Source organism: Mauremys mutica, chromosome 2, assembly GCF_020497125.1.
Source record: "Mauremys mutica isolate MM-2020 ecotype Southern chromosome 2, ASM2049712v1, whole genome shotgun sequence".
Classification (NCBI taxonomy): Eukaryota; Metazoa; Chordata; order Testudines; family Geoemydidae; genus Mauremys; species Mauremys mutica.
This window is the reverse complement of record NC_059073.1, coordinates 73,396,384-73,408,949: the sequence shown is the minus strand read 5'-3', so window position 1 is coordinate 73,408,949 and position 12,566 is coordinate 73,396,384. Positions and strand designations below refer to the sequence as shown.

At 40.1% G+C, this 12,566-nt stretch overlaps 1 protein-coding gene across 6 annotated transcripts in view; it reads right to left on the bottom strand.

The window, feature by feature from the left end:
- Positions 1–5,347: 5,347 nt before the first annotated feature.
- Positions 5,348–12,566, bottom strand: part of PCMTD1 (protein-L-isoaspartate (D-aspartate) O-methyltransferase domain containing 1) — a 95,521-nt gene continuing 88,302 nt past the window's right edge. For all 6 annotated transcript variants that reach the window (XM_045005258.1, XM_045005254.1, XM_045005253.1 and 3 more), the window contains one exon: positions 5,348–7,992. In XM_045005258.1, coding sequence (XP_044861193.1) covers positions 7,622–7,992 — 371 coding nt within the window. In that variant the 3' untranslated portion in view covers positions 5,348–7,621. The remainder of the gene's footprint in view (positions 7,993–12,566) is intronic.

The following is a 12,566-nucleotide window of genomic DNA, read 5'->3' as shown; positions in this document are numbered from 1 at the left end:
AGTATGCCATAAACCAGTCTTTAGCTCACTGTACAGTTTTTTTACCAAAGGTAAGGTTGCAGCTATATGGATATTTATTCAGCGTGTGTTCCATGCAATTGATGACATAGCTTCCAAGATTCATAGTGAATTGGAGACACCTTCCTTGGTCTTTTGTGTTGTTGGTATTAATAACTGGACAATAGTTTTGTTGGGGATAATGAAATTTCCATAACAAATGCCTTATTTTTCAGAATGTAAGCCCATGGTCTGTATCACAGTCTGCATTGTGAAAACTGTGAGTATGGAGACCATCCTGTAGGTATTTTCTGTGGGTGACTATTAAATGCCACTGTCCAGATCCACACAACATAATGATGGTGACAGCCTTGGAAGTAGGTATTGGTAATGCACAGTCCTCAGTGGATGCAGAGCACTAGTAGTCTTTACCCACTGTCATTCATTTTTCCTACTTCAAGGTGGCAAGTGTATAGAAGCCACATCTTGTGATCTGAGCTGGCTCTAACTTTAAAGTATGCCAGTGGATAGAGCTGCTGTCCTGGTGGTAGCTTACTGATGACACTGTTGAGTAGATGATAAAAAAGTCCTTCTCTTCAGAGATGGAGGAAAGCATGGGGGCTTATGTACTGATGTTGGCAAAGTCACCTGTTGAAGATCTTCTTAGTAATATAGTATATTCTGATGTTGCAACAGGCCATTTGATCATAGGCACTAATGAGTTTTTGACTGCAAAATGATCCCACATTTGTGATTGTCTTATTTGCTTTTTACATGCCAGAAGACGGCGTAATGCATCTCACGTAGCTAGCATGCGTCAGCTAGTCTAGTTCCAGAGAGAGTGGCTGTAGAGATAAAAAACTTATCCAGCTCTTTGTCAGTAATGGTGGTCTTTCTAGGGTCATTGAACTCCTCTAGATTGTTTGATATACCAGTGCACAGTATCCTCAGATTCCAACATGCAGGCTTGCTGGTAACCCTCTTCATCTCTGAACCTTCAGCGCAAATGTCAATGCAGAAAAATTGGAGTTAGTGCTGGATTTACTCCTTAGTGGATATTAGTTTTTATTCAAATGGGTATCTGGCATAACTCCCACCACTCAGTGAGTGGAGGGCTCCCTGGTTTAGCTGTAGAGCACTCAGCAGGTTGTATTGGGTTACATGGTACCAGTAGCAGGCCTTACATGCCTGACTTAAGAGTTAAGTGTTTTAGTGAGTGAGAATTATAGGTTAGAATTTTTTCTTCAGAGACACCACTTAGTGGATTCAGACTCTTAAGGTATGTCTACACTGAGGCTGGGAGTGTGCAGCCCAGTGCGGGTAGAGACACACTAGCTCTGCTCAGGTTAGCTCACTAAAATAGCAGTATAACCAGAGAGTAGCAAAGGTGCCAGCTCAGGATAGCCACCTGAGTTCAGGGTAGACTGAGCCAGCCCTGTGCTACCCTCTGGCTACACTGTTATTTTTATCAGAGCTAGAGCATGTCTGCCTACCTGTGCTGGGATACATGCTCCCTGTTCAGAGACAAAAGCCAAAGGCTAAGATATTCAAAGATGCAGGTCTACAATTTGGCTTCTAAATTCATATTTAGTCTCCTAAATAAGTGGCCTGATTTTCAGAGGTAGTGAGCTCACAGGCAGCTGCCCTTGCTAACAAGAGCTGCTGGGTTCTCAGCTCTGTTGAATATTAAGCCACTTATTTAGGGGACTAAATATAAATTTAGGAGCCTAACTTTAGCTTATGTTTGAAAATCATGGCCTACAAATTCAACGTCTCTCAAAGAAAATAAAGACGGCAACAGACTGAGGGCAGAGAAAAACAAGGCTAATTTGCGTTAAGGGGAAAATAGAAACATTTTGAACTAGAGAGACTATGCTAAGATACTGTCTTAACAATGCAGAAGAGAGTAAAGACACCTGCCACAAAATTACCAGAGGTGGACAACTTAAAGAGACATCTCAGACACACAGGGAAACTAAGAAGGCAAAGGGAATCTGGCTCCCCAGGCTGTAGAATAGGTTATGTAAAAGCTGATGTTGGTTTCCAGGCTAGGTGATGAATCTAAGCAAAACTGCTTGTAAATGCATCTGGAGAAGACAATGTGGCTGCTTTTCAAACCCCCTGATTTTAGCAAATCTGAACCAAGCTGACATGGCCTGAGTTGAATGAGTCTTGATGTGACCTTTAAGATGCAGGTCTGGTAGCTATAGAAGTGAGAGATGCAGCCAGCCAGCCATTTATGGGTTCCTCATGGTAACATATTGTTATCAGAAGAATAAAAGCTAGGTGGACTTTAAGGGCTTTAGTTTGCTCCAGTAAACAGCCTACTGACCTTTTCACATAAGTTTATAGAGAAAGGGCTCACTGCTGTGGGTACACTGATGTGAGGGAAATGTTGTCAGCATGATTATTGGCTCATTAAAGTGGAATTCTGTAAATGCCTTTGATGGGAATTTAGCATGTGTTCACTCTATCTTATCCTAGCAGGATAGAACATAAGATAGCTCAGTCAGTCAAAAAAAATTGAAGTCTGGGAAGAAAAAAAAAAGACTTTCCACAAGAGGGAGGTGAATCCATTCATAGAGTACCTCAAAGACAGCTTTCATCAACTCCCCACACATCTGATGACAATTGACAGCAGAGAACCTCATCTTTTTTGTATTCACGATAGGCCAAAAGAGGTGGCAAATGAACACTTAGGAAATAAGCGCCAAGTTGCCTGCCAGCCTGATTTAAGTGCCTAAATATGGATTTAGGAATCTCATGTACATATATGGACAGATTTTTAAGTGTTGGATACCAAGTCCCATTGAAAATATAGCTGCTAAGCATATTTGAAAAACAAAATCAGCCTAAAATGGGTTTAGGCACCAGACTTAGTCTATTGAAAGGCGTAGGCAAGCAGTTCTCTCATTCCCCCCCCCTTAAAGTTAAGCCCTCCTTGTATACTTTGATGGATTTGAAACATGTGCTCAGAAACACTACCACTCTATTTACCCTCTTCTGTACACTGAGAAGGATCCTGGACTGGCACATAGAAAGAGGCCCTGGTTTTGAGTGATCGCCTATGGCCAGACTGGTACAGTCACTGCTAACCCCCAACAAAGCTGAGAATTGTATTTTTTCAGCAAGTTAAAGATGATCAAATCTTTATCTCAACTGAGTTTGGTTAGATGCTTTTGTTACCAGAGGTACTAGAGCAAAAACATAGCTGAGTTTTCCTCTCCACTCTTTCAAAAAGGTGTTCTTCCACAAGGTAGTCATTTTCTTAATGAGGTGGGTGGAAGAGCAGTGGCTTTTTCAGCACACTCACAAATAGATTTCTCTAGAGTCCTCTACTGGAGACAGATCTGAGCCACCACTCCTTGGTTTAGCAAGCACAAGCACGAGACTATGACTATTTGACTGAATGTATCTGCACTACATTGTTTCCCTTTTCATGCTTGTAAAGTGGAATGGTTGTAGGGTGCTGCCTAGTTCTGTGCCTGCAGGGCTTAACAAAGGGAACACAATCCTGCTCCTCTTCCCCATCCAAATCCTCCCCATTTGTTTATTTTAAACAGTTTAGTCAGCATCTGTCTGGATCACTACTCTGCAGTGTAGCTAGAGTTGTGTCAGTCCCGGGATATTAATATGAGACAAGGTGGGTGAGGTAATATCTTTTATTGGATCAACTTCGGTTGGTGAGACAAGCTTTTGAGCCATACTGAGTTCTTCTGCAGGTCTGGGATCAGGACTACCTATTAGGATCTCATCTCTCTGGAGGTCAACATTGCCCTAATGTTTAGAACATCTGTGAGCAGCTGTCCTTGGAGTGACTAGTTATTTTGAGTGGAAAACCCCATTAGGTGAGGGCAATGTAGCCAAAGACAACATACACATAGCCTCCACCATCTGAGTGGGAAGAAATTCAGAAATCCAAGTCTAAAGTGGAAATCATCCCCAAGCTAGGCCATGGAGACGCTTGAATCACCTATAATCTGGAGACAGATAGTATATGTATTTAGTTCACCAAGACCTCAGGGGTTAATATTCCTGGACAGATGCTAGAGGAACTACCAGCTGTTGAGGCCTTTTGTGCACCAAGCTGCCCTACCTTAACAGCATTCACAGCACAGCCCATACCACCACTTGTTGGCTCTGACAAATTATTCCTGCCAAATCCCCCATGTCTCAGACTGTCTTGGAACACGAAAGGTAGTGTCTAGGAATTCTCGGACAAAGTTCCTCAAGGAACGAGCCAGAAACGTTGTCAAGTTTAGCTTCAAACATAGCACATTTTTTATACTAATGATGGTAGAGTCTGGTTCTTGGTTCATTTCCAACATAACAACGTGATAGGCTAGCTATTCAGATTGTGAATAGGACCAATAGAAATTTTCAACACAGGGTTTTCATTGAAATATGGTGTTTTACTAAAACCCTAAATGTTTTGCAAAAAATTGTTTTTGTGAAAAATGTTTTCCACAATGAACCCCCACCTCCTCAAAAACTGTTTTAAACGGAAAATGTTTGGTTTCCAGCTGAATAATCAAATATCTTCAGTTAAAAAAATCAGTATTCTTTTAAATGAAAACCAACTCTAATTGTGAATGCACCTGGCCCTCACTGTACTTATTCATTTACTACTCCAAAGCATTTTCTGAACACAGGTACTATCAACCAGTGCTGTTTCCCAATTACAAATCTGACACACATCAGAGACAGAATCATAGAACTGGAAGGGACCTCGAGAGGCTATCTAGTCCAGTCCCCTGCACTCAAGGCAGGACTAAGTATTATCTAGACCATCCCTGACAGGTGTTTGTCTAACCAGCTCTTATAAATCCCCAGTGATGGTGATTCCACAACCTCCCTAAGCAATTTATTCCAGTGCTTAACCACTCTGACTGTTAGGAAGGTTTTGTATCCCTCGATTCTTGACTGAGAATCTGCAAGAATCCAGAGCCTATATCTACCTGTGTTCCTTTCAAGAGGCATGATTGCTTCCAAATAGAGCAGATGTAGTTAGTTTACTGTTTGAAGTCTGTGTCCTGTATAAGAGGGGCCACCCAGGAGTAGAGGGCTCTTACCCAATCTAGTCTTATGTAGTAGTTCTAATTCCAAAACTGGTGAAAGGATAAATCATCACTTCTCCCCCATTGTAGTAGTTTTTCATTTCAATTATATCATTGTCTTCTAATTAAAAAGCTACCAGAGGTCTGAATAGGAACAGACTGAAAATGAAAACCAAACACAAATGAAAGCTTTTCCATGGAAAAAACAAGTTTGAGTAAGCACAAGCCACCAAAAAAAAGTTTTTATTGCAATAATGTCCCATTATCAACTTACGTCAAAGACAATTGATTCATTTTGCATTTCTACTTTTTTATTTAATGTAAATGTAAATTCAACAGTGTAAAATAAATCCACATATAAACACAAAAGAAACTTTCAGTGACTCTCAAAAAGTTACATAGTGAATAATCATGAAAAATCATCCATTGTCTATTTTACCAAGTATACAAGAGTGAAAAACAATGCAGAAAGTCAATCTTCAAAAGCATCCTGTATAAAGTTCTCAAAGAAAATATGTAAATTATATTTAGTAACTTCAACCTCTTGAACATATGGATGCTGATTCTGGAAAGGGGAGAAGACAAAATTCCCAGGCTACCTGGAAAGTATAACATCTTGAATTTCAGATTATTTAAATTTTAATTCCATCTAAAAAACAAAATGTTTAATTAAAGAGTATATTCAATGGTTCCAATAGCTAAGCCACTGCAATTACTCCATTAGTATCATTTTATAGGAAAATATCTAAACTATCTCTTACCTGTGAAAATAATGTCAGGAAATAAAGGCAGGTTTTTTTTAAATTTTATTTATTCATGCTGTGAATATGCTGTGGAAAAAACTCCACATGCTGGTACAATAGGCCTTTCATCAAGTTGCCTTTTCAATAGTACTAAGACATACTTTTTAAAATGGTAAATGAAGCATGAAATGCACAATCAAAAATCACTGTCCAATTTGTAGCAGGACTAACTTATCTCACCGTTAAAGTCTGAAACAATGTTTAATTTTTAAGTGACTACTGGAAAATGGGGTTATTACACTAGGTGTGTAATATCTGGCTATGAAAATAATAACTGCAATGGTGATGATTTTATCTTATGGTTAAATGGTCAATGGATTTAATAATTAATATTACCACAACAGTACATATATTGCACAGAAATTTTCTCTAAGAGGAATGTTTTCCATTAGGTCCAACAGACAGATGTTTCCAATAAAAGTGGCTTTTACTGAACATCATTCCTAGTTCTTAAACTGCATTCTCCCTCCTGGCTATGCTACAATACACTCAAAATATTAAATGGGCAAAAATGCACAAAGCACTCCATCAAGCCAAGAAGAAAACTGCAAGCAACTTCACCAAATGGGAGGGAAGAGGTGGAGGGGAAATATTCAAATGAGCACTCTGTGGGTCCCAAAGTTTAAGCCGCTATTCTCAATTTCCAACAGACAGATATAAAAGATTGTGAATATTTATGAGCTAAAAATAGCTGTGTTCAGAAACAAATGTAAGGCCAGCACAACCCTGCCTTCTCAGAGAAATATTTAGATGAAATACAAAATCCACTTACTAAAGTGCATCTGCTGAACAAATTCTACTATTACAGCTATCCAAGTAAGCAATACAAGCTAAATTTTATTCATATTCTATTCTATTAAAGTAGTAAATATAAATCATTTAATTCTAAATTACAATCTTTTTTATTACCAAATATTGTGTGTCTATACTGTGAATTTTAGAAAGAAACTAAATAAGTTGTCTTAAAACCCTTGAGAATGAGAAAATGTCTTTATTTATAAATACTGAAAATGTAGTATGGAGTTAAACAAATAGGGTTGTAGTAAGCATCTTGCTTTATATTCAACATGATGTTCCCTTAAGGCTCCGAGAGAAATGGTCACTTTTCTCAAGATCTTTTGGCAAAAGATGTAAATGCAAAAGTAGCAGGGTCACCTGACATTTCAGAACTTGCATTTTTGTATTTCATTAAAGCCAGCTCATTTAATGTCTGTATACAGTTATTGCACTTACGTATTTCTTGGAATACATTTATATCAACACGGTAATAATGACTGCAACAAAGTCATGGTAAAATAAATGTTTTTAAAGGGTACAATTTCAATATTATATGAGAAATGCCTGTGTGCATGTTTAAAACCTCATGCAGACAACTGTTATTCAAGTCAGAATGCATTTGTTCAACATCTATTTAGCACATATAAAATTTCACTTACCCTTCTATCAATACAAATCTGTTAAAGATCAAAAAAGATTTACCGTGCCAAGTCTTGATTAGTGCTGCATACTGCTTTGGAATATCCTTCTACCAGAGTTAAAACTGTATTTCTCAAAATTTAAAGAAAAATAGATTTTTAAAAATGGATTCTCTACTACCGAATAAAGTCTTTGTAGCAAAGTTAAGACAGAGAAGTTACAATTTATCACTGTACTTCAGTCTTGTTGAAAGACTAATTATATTTGTCCATCTATTTCTTAATAAATGCTACATTTTCAAGAATAAAGGAGCTATCAGTAGGCATTAATGTTTCTACTTAAAATGAGTTACTTTTCTCTGTAGTACGTCAAGTATGCTTTTAAAGATTCGGGTAGCGGTAGACTCATAATTTTTTCTCGCAATAAATTTTGAGGAGGTTCCTCTGGCTTCAAGGCTTCATTGTGATCTTTATCATCATCATCTTTGTTGTCTTCTTCCATCCTTTCATCCTCTTCACTGTCTAGAGGCTGAGGAATGAGCTGATTGCCTACAAACACATAGGTGTTAATCCTGCGTCTACGGCACCTCCTGCGTTTTCGTTTTGGTGGGGGCTTCTGAGGGATACCCTTGGCTTGCATCTCATCATTTATGAAATTTCTAAGAGTGCGTCTAATGTAGATCCGAGCTAAGTCCTGTAGATTCCTAACAACACATGGGGCTAAGAGGAAAAAGAAAAATTATGCATAACATATCAGTGAAATTGTTATTTTCTAAAAGTAAGAAACTACTACAGAAAGATAAAGTATGATCCTGAACCGCAATTTGAAGATTTTCTACGATATGCAAATATAAAAGGCAAAGCTTGGAAACCTTTGACAAATCATGTAGCAGATCAGTAACATTATGTGAGCAGGCTTTACTTATGGTTTTTGAAGGGTGGAGTGTAGAATCATAGAATATCAGGGTTGGAAGGGACCTCAGGAGGTCATCTAGTCCAATCCCTGCTGAAAGCAGGACCAATCCCCTGGGAGAGGGTGCATCTCAGCTGATGTGCTCTTCAGAGTAGCCAAGCAGAATTTACTGGATCACACACACCCAAGGGGAGGAAATATAAGCCCTTTCCTCCCTGGCTGGGATGCACTACATGCCCAGAGCAATGGCTCCCTCTCCTGGGATTAGAGTAGGACCAGGTTTCTGATCTGCTGTCCGCATTGCACTAGTTGCCTTTTTAGGGCAGGGAAGAAATTTTCCCATCGCTGCCAGACTGGCTTGGATAGGTGTTTCCCCCCCCCCCACTTTTCCCACAGCCCCCCAGTGACCCGGTAGGGTGGGTTAGGAGGTAAAGTTCACATTGACCCAACTTGACAGGTGTCCAGTACAGGTACCATCTGATAGTGTGCCCACTTCCCTGATGAACCGGAACTGGAAGTGGAGTTATGGGAAGGAGCTCCTGATGTCTTCTTGTATCAGACAATCCCTTTTCCCCCAAATCTTGTACAAGGGGAGGGAAGTGGGGTCTCAGCAATAGCTCTGGGATCAGCTTAGGGGGGTAGGGTGGGATAGAGAAGAGAAGCCTGATGGCAACCCCTTTCCCCTGCCCCGGGCAGAACACATTATGAAAGAAAGCATAATCTACTTGGACAAGTTAGTCTGGAACTATCCAGCAATGAGTTAAATAAAGTTGAAGTTGAGTGAAACCACATCCCTTGTGTCCTTGTCTTTCTTCATGCATCTCTGGGACAATACAACAGAAATGGACCAGTTTCAAGTATGGAAAAATGATATGGGGAAGAGGCAAAATTGGTTAAAAAAATTAGATATGCTCCCACTACTGGATTTAAAAAAAAATCTAGCAGCCAGATACATTTCAGACAAAGCTTCTTCCTCCGATATTTACAGATGCATATGGAGGCTTCAATTGGGTGCTAAAAAATGGAATAGCGAAGAGTAATATTTATGATGTTCTGCCTGTAAAACACTGATTCTTGTACTGGCAACAAGGATTTTAGTCAAATTTCTGGAAATTTCAATGGCAAATCTAAAAAAAACCCCAACATGTTGATTTAAAAGAACAAAACCAATTAAAACCTCTTAAAGATACATTTGTTAAATCACAAGCTTACTGAGCCCTGGTCTCAGGCCATGGTTCAGTCATAGATTTGTATACAAACTATAAAAGATTTAGAGGGTAAAGAAGATGAACTAGTAGACATTCCTACCACAAATGGGACTCAAAGTTGGAAGAGCCCTTCATAAATCATAGGAGAAATGAACAAACTATTTGATAAAATGCTGAAATAAAAGTCTGAAAGTAAAGGTCCCAAGAGAAGCATACGAGCCAATGAGCTCTCAGCCTTCCTTCTCCATAAAACTAATAGGATGAAACAATGCCTAAAATCAAAATCCTCTCATCCCAAATACGCATAAAATCAGACATTTTATTATTTCTACTACTACATACACAGTTGATAATATTCCATTAGATTTCTTAAAGGAAATAAATATATTTGTAACGTCTTGAGGACTTAAAGAAAGTTTCTTCAATCACATCAGGAATCACTTATCCCAATTATCTCCTAAGAATGGTAAAGTAAAGCTTCACATATGGACGTGTGTTAGTGAGATAAATACATTATCCCTCATGATTCCATGCCAAAAAAATTCTTAGCGCCAACTACATTAATACAGGAGGGGAAGCCTCCAAGTTTTACAGTGCCTACAGACTCATTTCGTTATACTAAATGTAGATTATGAACTCCTCACAAAGATTGTGTTTAAAGGCTTGAAACACTGATTGTGCACTTGAATTTAGTTTATAACAGGCCAACATAACTCAGTTAATACCAAGCACCTAAACCAGGGGTAGGCAACCTATGGCATGCGTGCCAAAGGCGGCACACGAGCTGATTTTCAGTGGCACTCACACTGCCCGGGTCCTGGCCATCGGTCTGGGGGGCTCTGCATTTTAATTTACTTTACATACAATAGTTTAGTTATATATTATATACTTATAGAAAGAGATCTTCTAAAATATTAAAATGTATTACTTGCACGCAAAATCTTAGATCAGAGTGAATAAATGAAGACTCGGCACACCACGCCTGAAAGGTTGCCAACCCCTGAGCTAAATACATTTTGACTTTTAAAAATTCAACTCTAGATAAGAGAGTAAGACCCTAGATAAGCTTTTAATGCTGAGAAAGTCTTTGGTTGGCTCAAATGGAAACTTATTTTTTAAATTTAAATAGTAGCAATAATGGGCTTTGAAGCATTTTTAAGAAAAAAAAATGACACCTTCCATAATCATTTTCACTTAAAGATATTTATTCTACAGACGGGAACAAGACAATTTTCAAAAGGAGGAGGTTATTTACCTTTAATTGGAGGTTCTTCAGGATATATGGTCCCTATTAGTATTCCAAACGTGGGTGCGTGTTTGCGCCATGTGCTGGAAGGTTTTCTTAGTAGTGTCTGTTGACCTGCACGTGCATCCCCTTGTGCTCACAGGCCAAGGTCGTGAGGGTCAACACTTCTCCAGTGTCACCCTTACCGCTGAGTAGTCCAGCCCTTAGCAGAGGGGATGGCAGGCGGATACTGGAATACAAATAGGGACCACACATCTCAAAGAACCTGCAGTTATAGGTAAGTAACCTCCTCTTCTTCTTCGAGTGATGGTCCCTGTATGTATTCCAAATGTGGGTGAGTAGAGAGCAGTGATCAGCATGGAGGTGGGTGCAAGGATGTGAGAGGAAGTACACTTTGTAGTACAGCACGACCTACAGCACTGTCTGCAGCTGCTGCTTGGCCGATGGCATAGTGGGATGTGAACATGTGGATGGAGCACCATGTTGCTACATGACGGGTGTCTTGCCATGAGACATCCACTTGCATAGAGTGTGCTGTGACTCCATCAGGCGGCGGTAAGTTGGATAATGTGTAGCATTTATGGATGAACCTGGAGATCCATTTGGAGATTCGTTTGGGAGGAAAGGGCTTGGCCCTTGGATCAGTCAGCAATGGCTACAAATAGTTTTGGTGAAGAACGAAAAGCACAGGTCTCGAAGAATGTAGAATGAAGTGCACAGCGCATGCTGAGGGAGTGTAGGACTCTGTCCATGCCGGAGACATAAGGCTTGGGGTAGAACACAGGCAGGTGGATGCACTGATTTAGGTGGAACTCCGACACTACTTTTGGGAGGAATTTAGGATATAGCTGTAAGGAACACTATGGAACACTATAAGCAGGGTGGGTCAGGCATCACGACCGCCAGTTCACTGACCCATCTAGCTGAGGTAATGGCCACTAAGAACATCACCTTCACAGAGAGATGGGAGAGGGAGTGTGTTGTTAGTGGCTGAAGGAGGGCTTCATGAGGGCAAAGAGAATGAGATTAAGGGGGCTTGAGTACTGGTGAGAAAGTACTGAGGAGACCTGTCATGAAATGGATGGTGGTAGGGTGTGTAACACTGAAGCGCTGTCCATGGGGGAAGAAAGGCACTGAGTGCTGCTAGGTGGACCCATATAGAGCTGAGGGACAGGCCTGACATTTTGAGCTCGAGAAGGTAGTGGAGGACAATAGATAGGGATATTACACTCAGTGGGTGGTGATCCTATGAGATGAAGCATTTCCATTTAGCTTGGTAACAGGCCCTGATGGATGCCCTCCTGCTCTGGTTAGGAATTTATCATACCAGTTTGGAGCATGCTTTGTCTACCCCCAGCCCCATCCAAAACCCAGGCTGTGAGGAGAAGAGGGCCTGGATTGGGATGCTGGCCCTGGCCCAATCTTGTATGAGGAGATCCAGAAGCATTCAGAGGTGGAGTGGTGTGCAGGTGGCGAGTATGAGGAGATGTGTGAACCAAAACTGATGGGGCCAGAACAGGGCTATAAGTATTATGGTAGCTCGGCAAATCTTGCGTAGCACTTGTGGGAGGAGGGGGTTGGGGGAAGGCTTAGTGGAAGTTGCCCATCGAGGGGAGAAGAGCATTGCTCTGAGAGTCCTCCTGTGACACATGGCTAGAAAGCGTTAAACATCCTGCAAAATAAATAACCCTCAAAAGACATGTGGGGAGATGATGTTTGTGTTTTTGTTTATTTACATATGTATGAGTAGGGTTGACAATGTAATCAACAGTCCCTGTCTATGCTGTATTCTGATAATTTAAAAGTCAAAAGAACATCCTATCACTTAAATGAATTGTAATCATGGGATATTTCGGTATTCATCTCTCCTTGAAATGTACTGTGAATGGTGGAGGAACAAGCAAACGGCCTTATATTAATTCGTATA